The sequence below is a fragment of the Bufo gargarizans genome, chromosome 4 (genome assembly GCF_014858855.1).
Source record: "Bufo gargarizans isolate SCDJY-AF-19 chromosome 4, ASM1485885v1, whole genome shotgun sequence".
Lineage (NCBI taxonomy): Eukaryota > Metazoa > Chordata > Amphibia > Anura > Bufonidae > Bufo > Bufo gargarizans.
Genome location: NC_058083.1, coordinates 424,639,594 through 424,665,136, shown reverse-complemented (window position 1 = coordinate 424,665,136; position 25,543 = coordinate 424,639,594). Strand labels below are relative to the sequence as shown.

At 43.0% G+C, this 25,543-nt stretch overlaps 1 protein-coding gene across 2 annotated transcripts in view; it reads right to left on the bottom strand.

The window, feature by feature from the left end:
• Positions 1-18,372: 18,372 nt before the first annotated feature.
• Positions 18,373-25,543, bottom strand: part of RNASET2 (ribonuclease T2) — a 167,812-nt gene continuing 160,641 nt past the window's right edge. For both annotated transcript variants that reach the window (XM_044290262.1, XM_044290263.1), the window contains exons 9-10: positions 23,682-23,756; positions 18,373-18,707 (exon numbers count right to left, since the gene is read on the bottom strand). In XM_044290262.1, the coding sequence (XP_044146197.1) occupies positions 18,522-18,707; positions 23,682-23,756 (261 nt within the window). In that variant the 3' untranslated portion in view covers positions 18,373-18,521. The remainder of the gene's footprint in view (positions 18,708-23,681; positions 23,757-25,543) is intronic.

The window sequence follows — 25,543 nt, the reverse complement described above, 5'->3', positions numbered from 1 at the left end:
GGGGACTGTATGCAGCCCATAGCATACTAGGCTTCCAGTTTGGATTGTATAGCCAGAGCACTACCCACATGTTTCAGAGCTGTCGCTGCAGCCTCTGAATTAGTGCTAAAGACAGAAGACTTGATACTACAACACCCTCTTACATTACAAGTACCACATTCAGTTGCTGAATTACTACATTCCACCAAACTGAAACATTTGTCTCAAGCCAGAATCACAAAATATGAGATGACACTACTCAGTCCCCACATTACCTTACAGCGATGTACTGTTTTAAATCCAGCTACTTTGATGCCAGTGGATTTAGAAGAGGAGGGGGGCGTGGGAGTAGTTGAAATGCCTGATCCAGTTGGAAATCATAACTGTCATGAATTGATGATTGCAGAAACAAAAGGGTTACCAAATGTTAATGAAACACCATTAACTAATCCTGATGCTGAGTATTTTGTAGATGCTCCAGATGGTGGAATAATGAACAAGGACACTTTGTCACCGGGTATGCGGTAATCCAGGATGGTAAGGTAATCATACAAAAGCCACTCCCATCTTGTGCGTCTGCACAGGAGGCGAAGTTGAAGGCACTCACTGACGCATGTACAATGGGTAAGGGACTGAGAATAAATTGTTACACTGATTCCAGGTATGCTTTCGGGGTAACATGACTTTGGTGTTATCTGGAAAACTAGGGGATTTCTGACTTCATTGGGCAAACCAATCAGAAATTCAGAAGCAGTACAGAGCCTCATAGAGGCCCTAGAGCAGGGCTGGCCAACCTGCGGCTCTCCAGCTGTTGCAAAACTACAACTCCCAGCATGCCTAGACTGCATACAGCTATCAGCCTGCAGCAGGGCATGGTGGGAATTGTAGTTTTACAACAGCTGGAGAGCCGCAGGTTGGCCAGCCCTGCCCTAGAGCCTAGAGCCATTGTTAAAGTGCCAGCCCATGTGAAGCAAGATGATCCGCTAGCTGTGGGAAATGCTCAAGCAGACCAAGCAGACGGTCTGCCGCTCCTGACATTGTTTTTTCCAACTATGCCAGATTTGTCGCTCTTGCAGGAATTACAGACCCAGATAACGCCTCAAAACAAAAAGGTATGGATGGAGACGGGGGCCACGAAGATAGGAGAGCTCTGGCAAGTAAATGGTAGAACATGTTTGCCTCGGAGTTTGTATCTGATGATGGCCAATTTAGCACATGGCCCGACTCATTTGTCAAAAGAAGCTATGAGCACACTAGTGTAAGAACATTGGTTTGCACCAGGAATTCAGACCCTCTTTGAAAAGTTTGTTCAGGGTTGTCTTACATGTGCCAGACATAACCCTGGGTTTGTAAAGACCCCCAAGAAACACACTCCCAAACCCTTGTACCCGTTTCAAAGCGTATAGGTGGATTACATACAGCTACCCAAGGTGAGCACATATGAATATGTCCTTGTAGCCATTGATGTATTCTCAGGTTGGCCAGAAGCCTGGCCAGTAACTACGGCTACGGCCAAAAATACTGCTAAGAAAATATTGGCAGAGGTAGTCTGCAGATATGGGATTCCAGAAGTGATAGAATCAGACAGAGGTACCCACTTCACTGGGGAGACAATGGGACACATACTGAAGACCCTAGGGATCACACAAGCTCTACACTCTCAACAGTATGGAATCACTATAGTGGTGGTCCCAGATGGAATCACTCAGGTTGTACGGTTACTGCGTTTATTACTTTCTGTTCTGTATTAAGTAGCTCTAGGACCTAAGTGGAAGTTCGGATGGAGACGCATCTTTGGCAGGAAGGAAGTGTCCATCCCAAGTTTCCAATCACCAAAGTGTCCATAACGTTGACTAGAGGAGGATGGAGGTGGACTTTCAAGGCGGTTCCAGGCCTACTCACCATATTGGTCAAGGGATATGCCATGATTGACAGCACTGTCCAACCAAGGGACAGCAACGTCCAAGATGATCATCTTCCTGATTCTACAACAGAGGACCACAGCTACACAGAAACTTTTAGGCTTACTGCTGATGCTCCTAGCGGTATAGCTGACCCTACCAGCTCCTAGAGATTCCAACAAAGGAGCAGAAGAAGGTGTATCCAGTACTCTGGACAATGATGCATGGAACAACAATGCTGCACCTACCTCCACTTAGTGTGTGTTTGTGTGCCGTATGTGGTTTTAATAAAATGTATATATGCTTAATCAAATGACAACTACTAGACAGACTGGAATCGATGCTTGCATCGCATGGTCTATGCAGCTTATCTGTATACTCTGTGAAGTACGGGCTGTCAAAGGGGTCATTTGTTTGTTCAGGCAGGTTAGTAGTTAGCAAGACACATGATACAATGAAGCCTTCAGAACAAAACATCTACCACATGAACAGAAAAATTGAAAAAAAAAAAAGGAGGGAATTGTTAAGGAAATTATCCAGCTTTTCTGAAAGTGGATATAAAATTCATCAGATGTTTTTTTCACTTATTCTGTGTACGTGATATAATGTGGTGACATTTGGAAAAGAACAAGCATAAGCTAAAAACCTATAGAAGTGAACTGTGTGTGTTAAGATAAGGTTTGTACGTACTACTAACCAAATATGCATCTCTAAACTAAACTCATCAGTTAACACATTTTTGGAAAAGTGAAACTTGTAAAATACTAACCAATCAATAGATGGATTCAGTTCTAACCAATCAAGAAGTATTATTTGTGTACCAATCAACAATCATGTTTTACTTTGAGGGGTTACACCCTTTGAACTGTGTATAAATAAAGGGCCCAGGACACTTTCACTTTAGGGTCCTGACAAGGTTTTGAACTATACTCAGACTTCTGTCATTTTCCTCCGTCGACGTCATTCACCTGAACACGAGGCAATGATCATCACGTGGCTGACCCTTTGCCTGCCACAACACCCCTGATATATTTATACATGGTTATTAGTTCTCCCCTTAGTCATCTTTTATTTAAAGTGAATAACCATAATTTTGATAATATTTCTGGGTACTGTAGTCCCCCCAATCCTTGTTCACAGGAGCCCAGAACTGTACACAGTACTCCTTGTGTGGTCTGACTAGTGATTTGTAAAGTGGCAGGACTATGTTCTCATCACGGGCATCTAGGCTACTTTTGATGCAACCCATTATCTTATTGGCCTTGGCAGCAGCTGCCTGACACTGCTTTCTGCAGCTTAAAAGTCTTTTTTAATGTTAGTGTTACCCATTGTTTTACAATTTAGTATGCACTGGTGACATGTATTTTTCTTTCTTATGTGCATAACCTTACATTTGTCAGTGTTAAACCTCATCTGCACACTTCTCTGCCTAAGCCTCCAATCTCTCCAGATCCATCTGTGTTAATTACTTTACACAGTTTAGTGTCATCTGCAAAAATTGATATTTTACTGTGCAAGCGTTCTATATTTATTGAAGAGAATAGGACCCAATACTGACCCCTGTGGTACCCCACTAGTGACAGTGACCCAATCTGAGAGTGTACCGTTAATAACCACCCTCTGTTTTCAGTCACTGAGCCAGTTACTTACCAACATACAGACATTTTGTCCTAGTCCAAGCATTCTCATTTTATATATTAACCATTTATGTAGTAATGTGTTAAATGCTTTGGAGAAGTACACATATACGACATCCATTGATTCGCCGCAGTCATAGAAACTGATTAAATTAGTTTAACCACTTCAGCCCCGCTAGCTGAAACCCCCTTCATGACCAGAGCACTTTTTACACTTCTGCACTACACTCCTTTCACCGTTTATCGCTCGGTCATGCAACTTACCACCCAAATGAATTTGACCTCCTTTTCTTCTCACTAATGGAGCTTTCATTTGGTGGTATTTTATTGCTGCTGATATTTTTACTTTTTTTGTTATTAATCGAAATGTAACGATTTTTTTGCAAAAAAATGACCTTTTTCACTTTCAGCTGTAAAATTTAGCAAAAAAACCAAAATCCATATATAAATTTTCGCTAAATTTATAGTTCTACATGTCTTTGATAAAAAAAAACAAATGTTTGGGCAAAAAAAAAAATGGTTTGGGTAAAAGTTATAGCGTTTACAAACTATGGTACAAAAATGTGAATTTCCGCTTTTTGAAGCAGCTCTGACTTTCTGAGCACCTGTCATGATTCCTGAGGTTCTACAATGCCCAAACAGTAGAAACCCCCCACAAATGACCCCATTTTGGAAAGTAGACACCCTAAGGTATTCGCTGATGGGCATAGTGAGTTCATAGAACTTTTTATTTTTTGTCACAAGTTAGCAGAAAATGATGATGATTTTTTTTTTTTTTTTTTTTTTTTTTTTACAAAGTCTCATATTCCACTAACTTGCGACAAAAAATAAAAAATTCTAGGAACTCGCCATGCCCCTCACGGAATACCTTGGGGTGTCTTCTTTCCAAAATGGGGTCACTTGTGGCGTAGTTATACTGCCCTGGCAATTTAGGGGCCCAAATGTGTAAGAAGTACCTTGCAATCAAAATCTGTAAAAAATGGCCTGTGAAATCCGAAAGGTGCACTTTGGAATATGTGCCCCTTTGCCCACCTTGGCTGCAAAAAAGTGTCACACATGTGGTATCGCCGTACTCAGGAGAAGTTGGGCAATGTGTTTTGGGGTGTCATTTTACATATACCCATGCTGGGTGAGAAAAATATCTTGGTCAAATGCCAACTTTGTATAAAATTTTTTGAAAAGTTGTCTTTTGCCAAGATATTTCTCTCACCCAGCATGGGTATATGTAAAATGACACCCCAAAACACATTCACCAACTTCTCCTGAGTACGGCGATACCACATGTGTGACACTTTTTTGCAGCCAAGGTGGGCAAAGGGGCACATATTCCAAAGTGCACCTTTCGGATTTCGCAGGCCATTTTTTACACATTTTGATTGCAAGGTACTTCTTACACATTTGGGCCCCTAAATTGCCAGGGCAGTATAACTACGCCACAAGTGACCCCATTTTGGAAAGAAGACACCCCAAGGTATTCCGTGAGGGGCACGGCGAGTTCCTAGAATTTTTTATTTTTTGTCGCAAGTTAGTGGAATATGAGACTTTGTAAGGAAAAAAGAAAAAAAAAGAAAAATCATAATTTTCCGCTAACTTGTGACAAAAAATAAAAAATTCTAGGAACTCGCCGTGCCCCTCACGGAATACCTTGGGGTGTCTTCTTTCCAAAATGGGGTCACTTGTGGCGTAGTTCTACTGCCCTGGCAATTTAGGGGCCCAAATGTGTAAGAAGTACCTTGCAATCAAAATCTGTAAAAAATGGCCTGTGAAATCCGAAAGGTGCACTTTGGAATATGTGCCCCTTTGCCCACCTTGGCTGCAAAAAAATGTCACACATCTGGTATCGCCGTACTCAGAAGAAGTTGGGGAATGTGTTTTGGGGTGTCATTTTACATATAACCATGCTGGGTGAGAGAAATATCTTGGCAAAAGATAACTTTTCCAATTTTTTTATACAAAGTTGGCATTTGACCAAGATATTTTTCTCACCCAGCATGGGTATATGTAAAATGACACCCCAAAACACATTGCCCAACTTCTCCTGAGTACGGCGATACCACATGTGTGACACTTTTTTGCAGCCTAGATGCGCAAAGGGGCCCAAATTCCTTTTAGGAGGGCATTTTTAGACATTTGGATCCCAGACATCTTCTCACACTTTCGGGCCCCTAAAAATCCAGGGCAGTATAAATACCCCACATGTGACCCCACTTTGGAAAGAAGACACCCCAAGGTATTCAATGAGGGGCCTGGCGAGTTCCTAGAATTATTATTTTTTTTTTTGCATAAGTTAGCGGATATAGATTTTTTTTGTTTTTTTCTCACAAAGTCTCACTTTCCGCTAACTTAGGACAAAAATTTCAATCTTTCATGGACTCAATATGCCCCTCACGGAATACCTTGGGGTGTCTTCTTTCCGAAATGGGGTCACATGTGGGGTATTTATACTGCCCTGGCTTTTTAGGGGCCCTAAAGCGTGAGAAGAAGTCTGGAATATAAATGTCTAAAAATGTTTACGCATTTGGATTCCGTGAGGGGTATGGTGAGATCATGTGAGAGTTTATTTTTTGACACAAGTTAGTGGAATATGAGACTTAGTAAGAAAAAACAAAAACAAAAACAAACAAAAAATTTCCGCTAACTTGTGCCCAGAAAAATGTCTGAATGGAGCCTTACAGGGGGGTGATCAATGACAGGGGGGTGATCACCCATATAGACTCCCTGATCACCCCCCTGTCATTGATCACCCCCCTGTAAGGCTCCATTCAGACGTCCGTATGATTTTTACGGATCCATGGATACATGGATCGGATCCGCAAAACACATGCGGACGTCTGAATGGAGCCTTACAGGGGGGTTATCAATGACAGGGGGTGATCAGGGTGATCACCCCCCTGTCACTGATCACCCCCCCCTGTAAGGCTCCATTCAGACGTCCGCATGATTTTTACGGATCCATGGATACATGGATCGGATCCACAAAACACATGCGGACGTCTGAATGGAGCCTTACAGGGGGGTGATCAATGACAGGGGGTGATCAGGGAGTGTATATGGGTGATCACCCGCCTGTCATTGATCACCCCCCCTGTAAGGCTCCATTCAGACGTCCGCATGTGTTTTGCGGATCCGATCCATGTATCCGTGGATCCGTAAAAATCATACGGACGTCTGAACGGAGCCTGACAGGGGGGTGATCAATGACAGGGGGGTGATCAGGGAGTTTATATGGGGTCATCAGGGGTTCACAAAGGGTTAATAAGTGACAGGGGGGGGTGTAGTGTAGTGTAGTGTTTGGTGCGACTTTACTGACCTACCTGTGTCCTCTGGTGGTCGATCCTAACAAAAGGGACCACCAGAGGACCAGGTAGGAGGTATATTAGACGCTGTTATCAAAACAGCGTCTAATATACCTTTTAGGGGTTAAAAAAAACGCAATTAGACTTACCGGTAATTCCGTTTCCTTGAATCCACCATGACGGCCCACATTGAGATTGACCCTTGACCTCTGTAGGGGCAGGAACACATAGAGAGTTTACGAACCCCCCACCCCTCCACCTCCTCAGTGCTTTACAATTACCCGAAAAGGTGGAACAAAAGTAAAAGGATATTGATCCATACCCTTAAACTCCTGCATGTATATGCAACATAAATCCAAAAAAATCTTTTTTTTTTATATATTTTATATATATATATATATTTTTTTTTTGGGAAGGGGAATAGTATGGGCCGTCATGGTGGATTCAAGGAAACGGAATTACCGGTAAGTCTAATTGCGGTTTTTCCATTTCATTCACCATGACGGCCCACATTGAGACATATCAGATAACTAAATGGGTGGGGATATCGCCTGTAGAACCTTCCGGCCGAAAAGAGCTTCATTTGCGTCCGGAAGATTAAGACGATAGTGTCTTACAAAAGTATTAGTGCTAGACCAGGTTGCGGCTTTACAGATCTGGTCCAGCGAGACCCCTCCTTTCTCGGCCCAAGAAGAGGCCGTGGCCCTAGTAGAATGGGCTTTAACATTACCAGGACTGGGTTTGTTCTGGATCTTGTAGCAGCATTCAATAGTGGATCTGATCCATCTAGCTATGGAAGACCTGGCTAACTTCTTTCCTTTATTCTTCCCTGAAAACTGAATAAGGAGATTGTCATCCACCCTAAAATCTCTGGTAGAATCCAGGTAACGGATAACTATGTCCCTAACATCCAGGAGATGTAACCTATCACTAGACCCTGCATGTTCGGACCTAGGGATAGAGGGTAGGAAGATCTCCTGCTCTAGATGGAAAGGAGAGACTACTTTAGGGAGAAAGCCTGGGTCGAGAGTTAGACGGATGTGATCCTTGTTAATTTGGAGGTAGGGCTCTCTACACGATAAAGCCTGGATCTCCCCGATGCGTCTGGCTGAGGTGATAGCGATCAGAAAGGCAGTCTTAAGGGAAAGGTGTTTTAAAGAGATCTCCGACGAAGGTACAAATGGAGGTTTTGTTAAGCCCTCTAGTACGGTGTTAAGATCCCAGGTCGGAGTTCTGGATCTCAGGGAGGGTCTCAACCTTGCAACCGCTCTGAAGAACCTCCTGATCCATCTGTGGTTGGCCAGGCTGCAGTCATAGAAGGAGCTTAGGGCAGAAATTTGGACCTTCAAAGTACTAGGTCTAAGGCCTAACTCAAGGCCGCACTGTAGAAAGTCCAAAATTCTGTTGATGGGAGGAGAGGTGGTGTCTGGGCGCTCAACTCCTAACCAGGAACAGTATTTCTTCCAGATCTTGAGGTAGATGGAGGAGGTCACCTTTTTTCTACTTGCCCTCAGAGTACGTATCACCTTTTCCGAAAGTCCTCTGCTTCTTAGTGTCTCGCTCTCAGGATCCAGGCTGACATCCTGAACATGCCTGGGTCTGGATAATGAAGAGGGCCCTGGACTAGAATGTCCCTCTGGAAGGGAATCTCACACGGATCCTCCAGCGATAGCTGTCTTAGAGTGGAGAACCAACTTCTCTTTGGCCATAGAGGGGCTATCAGGATGAGAGTAGTCGGTTCCTCCAGGAGCTTCTGGACGACCCGAGGTAGTAGTGGTATTGGGGGAAAGGCGTAGGCTAGTCTCCAATTCCATTGTATTGATAGAGCATCGATTGCCCATGGATTGTCTCCTGGGTTTAGGGAGTAAAAACAGTCTACCTGCGCATTTTTTCTGGAGGCGAATAAGTCTACCTCTGGACAGCCCCATCTTTCCGAGATCTTTTGGAAGATATTCCTGTTCAGAGACCATTCTCCTGGGTCTACTATCTCTCTGCTCAGAAAGTCTGCTACTGTGTTTTCGCAGCCCCTTAGGTGGATGGCGGACAGAGATAAAGTGTTTACTTCTGCCCAGGAGAAAATTCTTTTTGCTATCTCGCCAAGAGGCCGTGATCTTGTTCCCCCCTGGTGACGCAGATAAGCCACCGTTGTGGTGTTGTCTGACATTACTCTTAGATGTCGCCCTTTTAGAAGGCACTCTCCTTTTAATAATGCTTCCAGGACTGCGTAAAGCTCTCGGTAGTTGGAGGATCTGTCTCTTATCTCGGCGGGCCAGGTACCCTGTAGAAGATGATCTCCTATCTTTGCTCCCCAGCCTCCGAGGCTTGCGTCCGTGATTACCTGAATGACGGGATGATTCCGCCACTGAAGGCCTCCTAGCAGTCTTCTTTTTACTTTCCACCAATCCAAGTCTGTTTTTACAGACTGAGGGATCCGAAAGACCCTGTCTAAACTTAACTGACTTCCGTCCCAGATAGTTAGGATCCAATTTTGGATTATTCTTGTGTGGCTTTGGCACCATGCCACCGAGGGGATGCAGGCGGTTAGGCTTCCCAGGAGACTCATGGCCTTTCTGATGGAGCAGTTGCGAGCCTTCTGGAATGTTCTGACTTTCTCTGTCAGTGCAGTAGCTTTGTCCTGAGGGAGGAAGGTCATCAGCCGGGACGAATCTAATTCCACGCCCAGGAACTTTATTCTCATGGACGGGGTTAGGGTGGATTTTTTTATATTTATAATCCATCCGAGGCTCTTTAAGAGTTCCGAGAATCTTTGGGTCGCCAGAAGGTTCTCGGATTCTGTCTTGCCCAGAATTAAAAAGTCGTCGAGATAAGGAATAATTGTGATTCCTTCCTGACGAAGGCAGGCCACCATCTCTACTACGATCTTTGTGAAGACCCTGGGGGCCGAGGAGATACCGAAAGGGAGGGCGACATATTGGAAGTGATGTATAGACCTGTCTGGTCCTCTTAGAGCGAATCTTAGATACTTTTGGGAAAGATGATGGATGGGGACGTGGTAGTAAGCGTCCTTCAGATCGATTGACGACATGAATGCCCCTTTTGGAATCAGAGGGATTGTGGATGGGATGGTCTCCATCCTGAACCTCCTGTATAAGATAGACCTGTTTAGGGGTTTTAAGTTTATTATCGTGCGAAAGGATTGGTCTGGTTTTTTTACTAAAAAAAGACTGGAATAGAATCCTCTCCTTTCCTCTGGGATAGGAACCTTTCGAATTACCCCTAGCTCTAAGAGGTCTTGGACGCCCTGCCAGATTTTCGGGAGATCTGATCTGCTCTGAGGTGTAATGCAGTATCTTCTTGGGGGGACTGATGTGAACTCTATCCTGTAACCCTGGGAGATTATATTTAGCACCCAGGGATTTGAAGTTACCTGACTCCAGGAGGATAGAAAACCCATCAGTCGCCCCCCTACCCTGGCATCATTGCTGCTTAGGTTGCCTATTCTGGGGATTGAGGATAAAGCCTCTTCCTCTCCCCCCTTTTGGATAACTCCATCGGCCAGACTTCCCTTTCCCCCTGTAGGATCTCTGCTGGGGCTGGTACTGCCGAAAGGGCTTCTTTTTTGGTTCTTTGTCCTCTGGAAAACCCTTCTTCTTGTCTGCTGCGCCATCTAGGATTTTATCCAGAGTGGGGCCGAAGACAAATTCCCCTGAAAAGGGGATAGAACAAAGCTTGGCCTTGGATGCCTTGTCTCCGGACCAGGCTTTCATCCATAAAGCCCGACGGGCAGCATTAGAAAGGGCAGCATCCTTGGCGGAAAATCTGATGGACTCTGCAGACGCATCGGCCAAAAATGCCGTGGCGGAGCGGAGAAGGGGGAGAGATTCCCTGATCTCTTCTCTTGGAGTCTTGTTTTTCAGATGTTCGTCCAGTTCTCCAAGCCATATATACATTGCTCTGGCAACGGATGTAGCGGAAATATTAGTTTTTACCCCAAACATCGCCGCTTCCCAGGATTTCTTAAGGAGACCATCTGCCTTTCTATCCATAGGATCACCTAGCTGAGAGGAATCCTCAAAGGGTAGGGCGGTCTTTTTTGCTACCTTGGATACTTGCAAATCGACCTTAGGCGTCTGGTTATATATTTTACTTTCAGACGGGTCAAAGCAGAGCCTATTCCTGAATTCTTTAGGAACGCCAAGTCTCTTTTCTGGATCTGACCATTCCTCTAATATCATTTCCTTTATATTTTCATTGATGGAGAAAACAATAGGAGACCTAGCTCTAAGGCCCCCAAACATTTCATCCTGAACCGTACGGGGTTTAGGAATATCTTCAATGCCCATAGTGGACCTGACTGCTCGGAGCAGCTCTTCCATTTCATTAGCGGAAAAAAAGTATCTTTTATCCTCCTCCAGAATCTCTCCGTCCGACAAGGGTTCCTCATTAGGAAATTGTCTGGACGAGGCAGAGGCCACTTCAACCTCTTCACCCTCAGAAGAGGAAATAACGGATATTTTGCGCTTCTTAGAAGGGATGGGGTTGCTGGAAGGGGTAGATAAGGAGGCTAAAGAGGACTTAATCTCGTCAGAAATAAAAGACTTCATCTCCGAGAGTATATCTGGTTGCTCCTCTTTCCAAATCTCCGAAGTGCAAGGTTTGCATAGTCTCTTTTTATAATTTTCGGGGAGACGCTTGGAACAAGCACAGCATTTTAAGGGTTTTGTTTTGGATTTTAACTCCTTGCTGCCCTGCAGAAGGAAGCAACCAGATAACCCAGCATTAGTAATTCAGGCTTACAAAAACTGAAATATACACCCCCCAGAAGGGGACTCACGGTGCTGGAGGCAGAAGGATCAGGACCTTCCTGGCGGGGAGCAGGTGTCTCAGACATCGCGGTGTAACAGGTGAGGTGCCAAAAGGAACCGCGGTCTTCTTTTTTTTAAAATTCCCGGCGTCTGACGTCATTTAGCTGCGCCCTGCATGACGGCGTAGGCCTGCGCCGCACTAGCCGACTAAGAGAGGCGTGCGTCGCCCGGCCCGCCCATAGAGACGCTCCATGCGTCGCACCTGCTCCCCCTGCCGGACGCTAGAGCTCGGTCCTCCAGAAGGAAAGGACGCCGAGCGCCGCGCGCGCTGAGAAGCCGGCACCCTCAACTGCTTCCACAAGAGGGAAGGAAGTCTGAAGGTATGGGGAGGACCACAGGCCTCGGCATAAGCCAAGACGAGGGTCCTCGATGCTCCTAGCTGGCCAGCCTTGGCCCCTGCCGCGGGAGGCCAGCTGGAGAACCTGCAAGAAAGATAAGGCTATTTCATCCTCCATGAAGGAGGAACTCTCCACGTGTTGGCCCCTGTAGGGGCAGGAAAGCACTGAGGAGGTGGAGGGGTGGGGGGTTCGTAAACACTCTATGTGTTCCTGCCCCTACAGAGGTCAAGGGTCAATCTCAATGTGGGCCGTCATGGTGGATGAAATGGAAAATTCGGATCTCCAGCCTGCCAGCGAGCGATCGCCGCTGGCAGGCTGGAGATCCACTCGCTTACCTTCCGTTCCTGTGAGCTTGCGCGCGTTCACAGGAAATCCCGGCCCTCGCGAGATGACGCGTATATGCGTCGTCGTGCGCAGGGCTGCCGCCTCCGGACCGCACATCTGCGTTAGGCGGTCCGGAGGCGGTTAACATGACCGATCCATCATTAAGCCATGCTGCTATGGCATTATTTGCTTATTTTCAGTGAGGTACTCCAAGATAGCATCTCTTAGAAAACCTTCAAACAGTTTACCCACGACAGATGTTAAACTTAACGACCTATAGTTTCCCTGCTCTGTTTTTGGACCTTTTTGGAATATTGGCACCACATTTGCTATGTGCCAATCCTGTGGAACACTCCCTGTCAAAATAGAGTCTTTAAATATCATAAATAAGGGTGTGGCAATGACATGACTTAATTCTCTTAGGATACGGGGGTGTATGCCATCTGGTCCCGGCGATTTGTCAATTTTTATCTCTTTAAGGCCTCTTGCACACAATTTTTTTTTATTTCCATTTCCGTACCGTTTTTGCGGATTCCGGAACCATTAATTTCAATGGTTCTGCAAAAAAAACTGAATGTACCACGTATGCATTTTGTTCCCGTATTTCTATATATCCGTTCCACTGAAAGAACTTGTCCTATTATTGCATTCAAATAACGATCCGTGGCTCCATTCAAGTCAATGGGTCCGCAAAAAATACGGAATGTATACGGAACACATCCGTATGGCATCCGTTTTTGCGGATCCATGCCCACTTTGCCCATGTGTATACTGTTAAAACACATTACAGTACATTATATTAATGATTAAAAATGTTATGTTTCTGTTTGCGATCCGCAAACAACAGATTGCATGCAGAAATTTTTTGTGGACCTACAGAACGGAAACGGAACGAAAACACAACAGAAACATAAAACTGAACGACGGATCTGTGATAACGGACTGCAAAATACTGAAAAAGCCATATGGTCATGTGCAAGAGGCCTAAGATTCAGCTCCGCTTGTTCCTGGGTCAGAGAGGGCACTTTTAATGGGGAATTTACTTTTACAGTCTACATTTCATCTTATTTCCCTCAGTAAATACAGTTGAGTGAAACATTTTTTTATAGCTTTGCTTTCTCCTCATCACTGTCTGCAACTCCCCCCTCACTCTGTAAAGGGCTGACACCTTCAGATTTATACTTTTTACCATTTATATAATTGAAGAACATTTTAGGGTTAGTTTTATTCTCTTTAGCAATGAATCTCTTGGTCTCTAGTTTGGCTTTTATTTGTCTTTTACATATTCTATTTATTTCCTTATAGATTTTCAATGCTTCCTCTCTACCCTCCTGTTTTAGTGATTTAAATGCTTTCTTTTTTATGTATTGCTTTCTTTACAATTCTATGTATCCACATATTTTTTTTTCTTGTTCCTTACCCTTTTATTCCCATTAAGGTATGTATCTCTTACAATTAGAGTTTAGGATTGCTTTAACCACTTCAACCCCGCTAGCTAAAAACCCCCTTAATGACCAGGCCACTTTTTACACTTCTGCACTACACTACTTTCACCGTTTATTGCTCGGTCATGCAACTTACCACCCAAATTAATTTTACCTCCTTTTCTTCTCACTAATAGAGCTTTCATTTGGTGGTATTTCATTGCTGCTGACATTTTTACTTTTTTGTTATTAATCGAAAATTAAAAAAAAAAATTGCAAAAAAAACCGACATCCATATATAATTTTTTCGCTAAATTTATTGTTCTACATGTCTTTGATAAAAAAAATATGTTTGGATGAAAAAAAAAATGGTTTGGGTAAAAGTTATAGCGTTTACAAACTATGGTACAAAAATGTGAATTTCCGCTTTTTGAAGCAGCTCTGACTTTCTGAGCACCTGTCATGTTTCCTGAAGTTCTACAATGGCCAGACAGTACAAACACACCACAAATGACCCCATTTCAGAAAGTAGACACCCTAAGGTATTCACTGATGGGCATAGTGAGTTCATAGAACTTTTTATTTTTTGTCACAAGTTAATGGAAAATGATGATTTGTTTTTTCCTTTTTTTTTTTTTCTTACAAAGTCTCATATTCCACTAACTTGTGACAAAAAATAAAAACTTCCATGAACTCACTATGCCCATCACGAAATACCTTGGGGTGTCTTCTTTCCAAAATGGGGTCACTTGTGGGGTAGTTATACTGCCCTGGCATTTTAGGGGTCCAAATGCGTGAGAAGTAGTTTGAAATCAAAATCTGTAAAAAATGACCGGTGAAATCCAAAAGGTGATCTTTGGAATGTGTGCCCCTTTGCCCACCTAGGCTGCAAAAAAGTGTCACACATCTGGTATCGCCGTACTCAGGAGAAGTTGGGGAATGTGTATAGGGGTGTCATTTTACATATACCCATGCTGGGTGAGAGAAAGATCTTGGCAAAAGACAACTTTTCCATTTTTTTTTTTATACAAAGTTGGCATTTGACCAAGATATTTATCTCACCCAGCAAGGGTATATGTAAAATGACACCCCAAAACACATTGCCCAACTTCTCCTGAGTACGGCGATACCACATGTGTGACACTTTTTTGCAGCCTAGATGCGCAAAGCGGCCCAAATTCCTTTTAGGAGGGCATTTTTAGACATTTGGATCCCAGACTTCTTCTCACGCTTTTGGGCCCCTAAAATGCCAGGGCAGCATAAATACCCCACATGTGACCCCATTTTGGAAAGAAGACACCCCAAGGTATTCAATGAGGGGCATGGCGAGTTCATAGAATTTTTTTTTTTGCCACAAGTTAGCGGAAATTTATTTTTTTGTATTTTCTCACAAAGTCTCCCTTTCCGCTAACTTGGGACAAAAATTTCAATCTTTCATGGACTCAATATGCCCCTCACAGAATACCTTGGGGTGTCTTCTTTCCGAAATGGGGTCACATGTGGGGTATTTATACTGCCCTGGCATTTTAGGGGCCCTAAAGCGTGAGAAGAAGTCTGGAATATAAATGTCTAACACATTTTACGCATTTGGATTCCGTGAGGTGTATGGTGAGTTCATGTGAGATTTTATTTTTTGACACAAGTTAGTGGAATATGAGACTTTGTAAGAAAAAAACAAAAATAAAACAATTTCCGCTAACTTGGGCCAAAAAAAATGTCTGAATGGAGCCTTACAGGGGCGGTGACCACCCATATAGACTCCCTGATCACCCCCCTGTCATTGATCACCCCCCTGTAAGGCTCCATTCAGACGTCCGTATGATTTTTACGGATACATGGATCCGATCCGCAAAACACATACGGACGTCTGAATGGAGCCTTACAGGGGGGTGATCAGGGAATCTATATGGGTGATCACCCCCCTGTAAGGCTCCATTCAGACGTCCGTACGTGTTTTGTGGATCCGATCCATGTATCCGTGGATCCGTAAAAATCATACGGACGTCTGAATGGAGCCTTACAGGGGGGTGATCAATGACAGGGGGGTGATCAGGGAGTCTATATGGGGTGATCATGGGTTTATAAGGGGTTAATAAGTGACAGGGGGGGTGTAGTGTAGTGGTGTTTTGTGGTTCTTTACACAGCTACCTGTGTCCTCTGGTGGTCGATCCAAACAAAAGGGACCACCAGAGGACCAGGTAGCAGGTATATTAGACGCTGTTATCAAAACAGTGTCTAATATACCTGTTAGGGGTTAAAAAAAAAAATCACATTTCCAGCCTGCCAGCGAACGATCGCTGCTGGCAGGCTGGAGATCCACTCGCTTACCTTCCGATCCTGTGAACGTGCGCGCCTGTGTGCGAGCGTTCACAGGAAATCACGGCTCTCGCGAGATGACGCATATATGTGTGACTCTGCGCAGAGCTGCCACCTCTGGAACGCGAATCTGCGTTAGGCGGTCCGGAGGTGGTTAAAAATATCCCATTTTGTGGCTGTTTTGGGAGGACTTTGTCCCAGTTAATTAGGCCTATGGCCTCTCTTAGTTGGCTAAAGTTTGATTTTTTTGTATTACATTTGAAAGGTTATTATTTTATGGTCACTATTTCCTAAGTGTTCCCCAACCAGCACATACGTTGTTCTGTCAGGTCTATTGGTTAGTACTAAGTCCAGTATGGCCGTCCCTCTAGTCAGGTCCTGAACCATTTGGGAAAGGTAATGGTCTTTGGTTATTGCCAAGAACATGTTTCCTTTATGAGATGTACAGGTTTCAGTTTTCCAGTCTATATCTGTTCAGTTCTTAAGATACTTTGTGGGGCTTACATAGTAGAAACCACTCATAAACGACACCATGTTAGAAACTATACCCCTCAAGTTATTCAAAACTGAGTTTAAAAACTTTATTAACCCTTTAGGTGATCTTCAAGAATTAAAGGAAAATGGAGATGAAATTTCACTTTTTTGTCAGATTTTCCATTTTAATCATTTTTTTTCCTGTAACACATCAATAGTTAACAGCAAAGCAAAGCTCAATATCTACTACCCTGCAGTTTACAGAAACACCCCACATGTGGTAGTAAACTGCTGGCTGCAGAAGAAAAGTAGCGCTGTATGGTTTTTGGAGGGCAGATTTCGCTGGACTGGCTTTTAGACATCATGTCCCATTTGAAGCCCCCCATTTGAAGACCCCCTACAGAAGAAACTCCCAAAAAGTGACCCCGTTTTTTGAAACTACGGGATAAGGTGACAGTTTTGTTGGTATTATTTTGGGGTACATATGATTTTTGATGGCTCTATGTTTTTTGTGAGGCAGTGTAACCCAAAAATGGCTGTTCTGGCACAGTTTTCATTTTTAGTTTTTTACAATGTTCATCTGACAGGTTAGATCATGTTCTATTTTTATAGAGCAGGTTGTTACGGATGCAATAATATCAAATATATCTACTTTTGTTTCAGTTTTACATAATAAAGCATTTAAAAAAAGATGTATTTGTGTCTATTTTATGAACGCCATATTTTTTTTTTCTGCCAATCGTCTCATCTTGAGAGGACTTGTTTTCTGCAGGAAGAGTGTATGTTTTCATTGGTACCATTTTTGGGTACATATGATTTTTTTTAATATTCAATATTATACTTTATGGGGCAAGGTGACCAAAAAATTGGTTGGTTTGGCACAGTTTGTATTTATTTTTACAGAGTTCACCTGTGGTGGTAGGTCATGTGATTTTTTTTTATAGAGCTGGTTGTTACGGACACGGAAATACCTAATATGTCTATTTTTTTGGGAACATTTTTGAAACAAAAAATTATGTTTTAATGTCTCCATATTCTGAGAGCTATAGTTTTTTGTGATTGTCTTATGTAGGGTCTAATTTTTTTGTGGGATGAGTTGACAGTTTAATTTGTACCATTTTGGGGGCCATACACCTTTTGGTTTTGCACTTTTTGTGATGCAAGGTGACAAAAATTGCTTTTTTTTCACTGTGTTTATCTGATGGGGTATATTATGTGATATATTTATAGAGCGAGTCATTATGGATGTAGTGATACCTAATGTGTGGGTTTTCTTTTTTTAAAATAAAAATCATGGGAAAGGGGCTTCTTTTTGACACTTTATTTTCTATTATTAAAAACTTTTTTTTTTTACTTTTAGTACTTTATTTCTGTCCCACTGTGGGACTTCAACTTTTGGGGATTTGATCCCCTCTGAAATGCATTACAATACATCTGTATTGTAATGCATTGCCTGTTAGTGTATTACACTTAGCAATACACTAACAGGTTGCCTAGAAGACCCAGCCTGGGGCTGGATCTCAGTTTCCGTAGAAGTCAGGTCTGCATTATCACCCATTGAGTCCCAGTCACTGCAGCAAGTGACCTGCTGCTATGACGTACTATTACATCATGTATCAGGAAGGGGTTAAAGCAGCTTTGAGTGTTGATAAAAGGGAAACAGAGAAAATAAAAAATAGTGATCTGGACTCCAAATATGTAGCACTATTCATGTAGTACTGTAAGCACTGCAATGTTGATCATTTTTGTTGACTATTATGCATTGTATGTATGCTTCTTTTTGTACATCTCATTGAAGTTTTCTCAATAAAACAGTAAAAAAAAACAACTAAAGGTGTAGAAGAAAATAGAAAAAAATTGATATTCAAAAGCAAGTTTATTTTAATTAATCAATAAACTACATCAAAATAATGCAAAGTAATATTAGCAATTTATATAGCAAGTAGCATTTAGAACAGATTTCGTAGTCAAAAGAAGCTAAAGCAAGAAAATATATAAATAGCATTCTATGATAAGTCTACAGGTGGATAAAAAACACTCAAGAGGTCATCACAGACATGTAATGTTATATAATATGATTCTAATTTCATTTGTGGGGTGCCTCGAATCTCTTCAGTTTCTGTACAGTTTTCCATCTTAAAATCCTTTGTGAAACATAGTTCAATTTGTCCAAGAGTTTGGAAGTCTTCACTCTAAAAGGACAATTACAGCTTTATTAAATCAAGTTATTCAAGCAGAAGGGTTCTATAATTTGTGTTTTTTTATTCATATATTGTATTGCTCTGCTCCTCTAGGGACATGGCGTTTCTAGTCTTATGGAGAATATAGGCCCATGATGCATAAGTCAACAAAGTGCTGTACTTTCCTATATATTCAGCTTAGAACACATTTTTGATTCATATTTCAATAACTCTAAGGCCTCTTTCACACGGGCGTTGCAGATTGGGGCCGGATGCGTTCAGGGTGCGTTCAGCTTCTCTTCTGTCTTCTTCTTTGAGGAATAGGACCTTTGATGACGTCAATGCGCTCATCACATGGTCCATCACACATTTTTTTTAACCATGGTAATGGGTCATGTGACGGACCATGTGATGAGCACAGTGACGTCAGTCATCAAAGGTCCTTTTCCTGTGCACAGCAAAGATGAAGACAGAAGAGAAGCCAGGCTGCGCGATCAAGTGGATTAAGGTGAGTTATATTATTTATTTATTTTTAACCCCTCCAGCCCAATTGTACTATGCATTCTGTATTAAGAATGCAATTATTATAACCAGGTTATAAGGGAAAATAATAATGATCAGGTCCCCATCCCGATAGTCTCCTAGCAACCGTGCATGAAAATCGCACCGCTTCCGCACTTGCTTGCAGATGCTTGCGATTTTCACGCAGCCCCATTTACTTCTATGGGGCCTGCGTTGCGTGAAAAACGCACAATATAGAACATGCTGCAATTTTCACGCAACGCACAAGTGATGCGTGAAAATCACAGCTCGTGTGCACAGCCCCATAGAAATGAAAGGGTCCGGATTCAGTGGGTGCAATGAGTTCACGTCACACATTGCACCTGAACGGAAAACTCGCTCATGTGAAAGGGGCCTAAGGGCTTTTTCAGACGAGCGCGATTCCCTGTTATGGACACAGCTGTGTGCCTCTGCATGACCTTACTTCTACAGAATTATACTGATAGCATTATGTCAGTATGATTCAGTAGATACAAGTCATGCAGAGACACACAGCATTATAAATCAGTATAATGCTGTGCGCTCCTGCAAAATGAGCAGTATCCATAATTTGGAATGGGCAAGCTTCTGACATGGGTGTGGAGATGGCGAGTCTGCATGTGATTACTCTGTGTGGGGGGGTTGAGATATGGATGTCATTGGTGCATTGGGGGAGATGAGCTCTGATTGATTTTATTGGTGGGGGGTGATCAGTGTATGGAGCACCACTTCCCCCATCAACTTCCATGCACTTAGTAGTAGTATGTTTAGTGCAACAAAAATAGTACATGCATACATGTATTTTATTTAAAAGTAGGAAAACTTAAAAGGGTATGAATGAAGTAAATACAGTGAGGAACAGAAGTATTTGAACACCCTGCGATTTTGCAAGTTCTCCCACTTAGAAATCATGGAGGGGTCTGAAATTCACATTGTAGGTGCATTCCCACTCTAAGAAACAGAATTTAATAATAAAAAATAAAAAAAACAGGAAATCACATTGTATGATTTTTAAAGAATTTATTTGTCTTGCACTGCTGAATATAAGTATTTGAACACCTGAGAAAATCAGTGTTAATATTTGGTACAGAAGCCTTTGTTTGCAATTACAGAGGTCAAACGTTTCTTGTAGTTCTTGACCAGGTTTGCATACACTGCAACAGGGATGTTGTCCCACTCCTCTACACAGATCTCCTCTAGATCTGTCAGGTTTCAGGGATGTCGCTGAGCAACACAGAGCTTCAGCTCCCTCCAAAGATGTTCTATTGGATTTAGGTCTGGAGACTGGCTATGCCAGTCCAGAACATTGATATGCTTCTTACGGAGCCACTCCTTGGTTATGCTGGCTGTGTGCTTCGGGTCGTTGTAATGTTTAAAGACCCAGCCACAACCCATCTTCAATGCTCTGACTGAGGGAAGGAGGTTGTTGCTCAAAATCTCAAAAAAAAAATGGCCCAATTCATCCTCTCCTTAATACAGTGCAGTCGCCCTGTCCCCTTTGCAGAAAAGCACCCCCAAAGCATGATGTTACCACCACCATGCTTCAGGCTGGGTTCACACCTGAGCTTTTTACAGCACGTTCCTACGCGCTGTAAAACGCTCAACAGGCAAGAACCAATGATTCCCTATGGGAATGGTTCACACCTGAGCGTTTTACAGCGCGTACGATCGCGCTGTAAAACGCCCGACGCCCCAAGAAGTACATGAGCTTCTTAGGGGCGTCTTGTCGCGCGTTCCCGTACATAGACTTCAGCGGGAACGCGCGACAATAGGTGTTCGCTTGTCTCTGTATGCGCGATTGCAAACGCCCGTACAATCGCGCATACAGAGCGCTCTATCGCGAACGCTCAGGTGTGAACCCAGCGTCACAGTAGGGATGGTGTTCTTGGGATGCAACTTATCCTTCTTTTTCCCCTAAACACGACGAGTGAAGTTTAGACCAAAATGTTCTACTTTGGTCACATCTGACCATGTGACTTTCTCCCATGCCTAATATGCATCATCCGGAAGGTTATTGGCAAACTTCAGACAGGCCTGGACATGTGATGACTGTTGTGGAAAAAATTTTGTTCGCTGTATGGTCGCCATCTATCCTATGGAGATGCGCAGATTTGTTCCCATTCGTATTGCGCAGAAACTTTTGCACGATGGTCTGGTCGTCCCGACCTGTAGCCGATTTGTGCCCGGCCTGGTATTACTGCAGGATACCAGTGTAATGGCACCAGCGGGAGGGATGGGGAACGTCGAACAAAGGTTTCTTCATCCACCAAGATAAGCGAGGCAACGGAAAGGGCGCAAATAAGTGTGTGAGCGAGCGAGCGAACACAAGTTTGCGCGATCATTCACTCTTTGCCAGCCAATCACTTAATACCATAATCTGTCTCCCCATTGGTCATGATTGTAAGACTGCCTTCCATCTTCTGGTATAAATAAACCTGACCTAGCTGTTGGAAGCAAGCACATTATTGGATCCCACATGAGAACGTCTCTGTGACGTTATTTTGGAGGAATTGCGCACTCGTTGATGCAAACTACACCAAGGATTTTCCGAGCAAATGGCGATATCAGTTGGCGAGCACAGTTAGGGAGCTGTGACATTGAGGACGGTGCAGCAATCCCTTTATCCATCCAGCTGTTGCTCAACTCCCGTAACCGGAACCCTAATGACCTTTGTCATTAACTGGGCCCTATTACTTCTTGTGTGGGCAGGCTGCTTACAGAGTCATTCCCACGAATGCTAGACGGTCAGGCTCCTTAGTCAGGTTAGTCCCCACCTCCTACATTGCTGATGGTCACGAGGATCTGATGGTGCAAAGGTAGGTGAGTATGGGAAGGACTAGGAGGGAGCTGTTCTCTGCAGGGGACCGTGCTTGGCCATGGTTTCCGGCATGGACCGGATGGGGTATTGAACTTATGAAGTGGCTGAACAAATTTTCTACCATAGTGGATAAGATGTTGAACGAGACAGTCGAAGTCATGGAGAGAAGTCTCCTCCGAACAGCGACAGTTAAAAACTCTTCTCCAGGAGAAGATGGCTCTCGACTATCTTTTAGCTGAAAAGGGGGGTTTCTGTGAATTCATCGGGGAGGATTGCTGCACCTGGGTGGAAGCTACTGGTGACAAGGTTCAGGCCCATCTAGATAGAGTTAAGGAGTTACAAGGGCAAGCACGTGTGATTGAAGATGATGGTTGGAACCCCTTTAAAGGTTTGGGGGGCTTCAGTGATATGTTGTTTTCTATAGGAAACTTTCGCACGATGGTCTGGTCATCCCGACCTGTATCTGATTTGTGCCCGGCCTGGTATTACTGCAGGATACCAATGTCATGGCGCCGACTGAGGCGGGAGGGATGGGGAACGAAAAGGGCACAAATAATTGTGCGAACGCGTGAACATAAGTGTGTGCGATCATTCACATCTTCGCCAGCCAATCACTTCATACCATAACCTGTCTCCCCATTGGTCATGATTGTAAGACCGCCTTCCATCTTCTAGTATAAATAAACCTCGCCTAGCTGTTGGAAGCAGGCACACTATTGGATCCCACTTGAGAACGTCTCTATGACGTTATTTTGGAGGAATTGCGCACACATCGACGCACACTACACCAAGGATTTCCCGATTGTAATTCTCGCAGTCGTTTTCGGTTGTGAGAACAAAGGAGCAAAACAGAGACAAAGGAGCAAACAGCGATATCATGACTTGAGCAGGGGAACCTTCCGTGCAATACATGTTTTGAAACCATGACTGCGTAGTGTTCTACCGACAGTGACCTTTGAAACTGTGATCCTAGCTCTCTCTTCATGTCATTGACCAGCTCCTCCCTTGTAGTTCTGGGCTGATTCCTCACCTTTCTTATCATCAGTGATACACCACGAGGTGAGATCTTGCATGGAGCCCCAGTCCGAGGGAGACTGACAGTCATCTTTAGCCTTTTCCTAACAATTGCTCCAACAGTTGATCTATTTTCACCAAGCTGCTTGGCAATTGCCCCGTCCATAATTTTGTCTCTGGTGTCTTTTGACAGCTTTTTGGTCTTGACCATGGTAGTAGTTGGTGTCTGACTGACTGTGGGGTGGACAGGTGTCTTTAAAGCGCTCAGACAGGTGCTACTAAGTTAGATTAATGAGTGTAGTAGAGGTGGACTTTTTAAAGGCACAGTAACAGGTCTTTGAGAGACAGAATTCTTGTTGTTTCTCAGATGTTCAAATACTTATGTTCAGCAGTGCAAGACAAATAAATTATTTAAAAATCATACAATGTGATTTCCTAAATTGTTTTATTTTATTCTGTCTCTGAGTGGGATTGCACCTACAATGTGAATTTAAGACCCCTCCATGATGAGTGGGAGAACTAGCAAAATTGCAGTGTGTTCAAATACTTCTGTACCCCACTGTAAATCTGAAATACTGCCACAATTATTTCTACCAAAATGATAAAACCATTACCGGGTGTGGAGGAAGACACTGAACTTTTGGTACAATGCCATACGTATTCAAAATTGCATCTTTGATCTCTTTTACCTAAAAATAAAAAAATATTTTTTATACATTTTAGATTTTTTTTCTGTGCTGTTGTCTTAGGGCTCATGCACACAAATGTTTTATTTTTTTTCTGTGTCCATTTCGTTTAATTTTTTTTGTGGCCCTTCAATGGGTGTGCAAACAAACAGAAATGACTGTGTGCATTCCGTTCCACAAAAAATATATAATATGTCCTATTCTTGTCCATTTTGTGGATAGGCATTCTTACAATAGATCCCTCCCCCCCCCCCAAAAAAAAAAAGGATGCAATACGGAAGTCATACGGACATCAGCCATATTTTTTGCAGACCGCAAAATACTTACATTCGTGTGCATCAGCCCTTAGTTGTACATATTAGAAATGCATTACTCTCAATCGAAATCTATGGCAGACGTAAATTTAAGTCTTTTTTTGATCCAAGAAACTGGCGTGAACATAATAAATGTTGCGGGCCTGTGGCACTGCCCGCTCCCTGCCCATGGCACTCCCCCTTTTCTCGCCACTTCTGAAAAGTGGTGTGGAGGTGGAAATTTCACATATTTTGTTCTTACTATTAGTAAATGTTCCCCAAAATGTGCAGGACAGGTAATAATGCTGGACATTTACATGAGCTGAACTCTGACACATCTTTGCTCAGTTCAAAGAGGTAATAGTAAAAAAAATGTCTGTGATTGTGTTGTCAAGGTATCCCAATCGAAAGATATATTTTGTAATCCAAACATAAAATAAAAATAGGCATGATAAAATAGCTAGGTCACTAGATGTAAAATGCAGACTACACATTTCATAGCCTTACCGGCTCCTTCCTCAGGTCCAAATTACTGCATGCTGTTTGAACACAATCTTTTGTACATATGGCACACATTGGTGGCAAAACACATAGCAGGGGCAAAGGTAAATCTGGTCAACAAACCAAATTTGAATTTAAATTATTCAAAATGTGTATAATACATGAACCCAATTGTAAAGACGAGGCTTATCGCTAATTATAATACACTATTCTGTAGCACTTTGATGTTACACCCACTAGTATTTAAATTGTCCCTGCTACAGATACTCCCAGCAGCAGTGCATTCACAGTTTTACTGGCAGTTACATTGTGTGTGAGTGCTCGCTTTGCTGTTAAAACACATGCAAACACAAGGAACAATGTACTAACTTCAATGTAACGCTTATTCCTTAGTAAGTACTGGGAAATAATTCGTTATTTTCAAGCCTAGGCACCTTTATAACGGCTACTTGTAGCCAGTTTATAGATACCTAGAGGGATACTGAGTGTCTTAAACAGAATCTGTCACCCTGATTTTGGACCATTATCTACAGTAATACATGCGTAGTACTGCAGATAAGGAGTCCAGATCACTATTTTTTATCTTCTTACTGCCCCCCCCCCATTCCCCTCATGTCAGCATTCAAAGCTGTATTGAAATACATTGTCAGGACAGCTGTGCATGCGCTCATGAGTCCTTTCTAGCGATGAGTGAACTTTTCAAAAATTTGATTCGGACGCTTCACTGAATTTTTTCCAAAAAGTTTTAATTTAATCTGAATTCATTTGTGACGAATTACATTAAAAACAGCTATTTCCCGCCTGCAGAGAGCCTGTATATTGGTATAGAACTTGCAGAAACATGCATTGCAGAAACATGCATAGGTAGTCCACTGTGGTAGTGAAATTACTTTGCGTCTGTATGACCTGCAGTTGACAGGCGTCACTGTTAGAATCGCTTCATACTTTAATTATTTAGTCAGTTACGGGGCTAAAACTGACCAAATAACTCAAGTG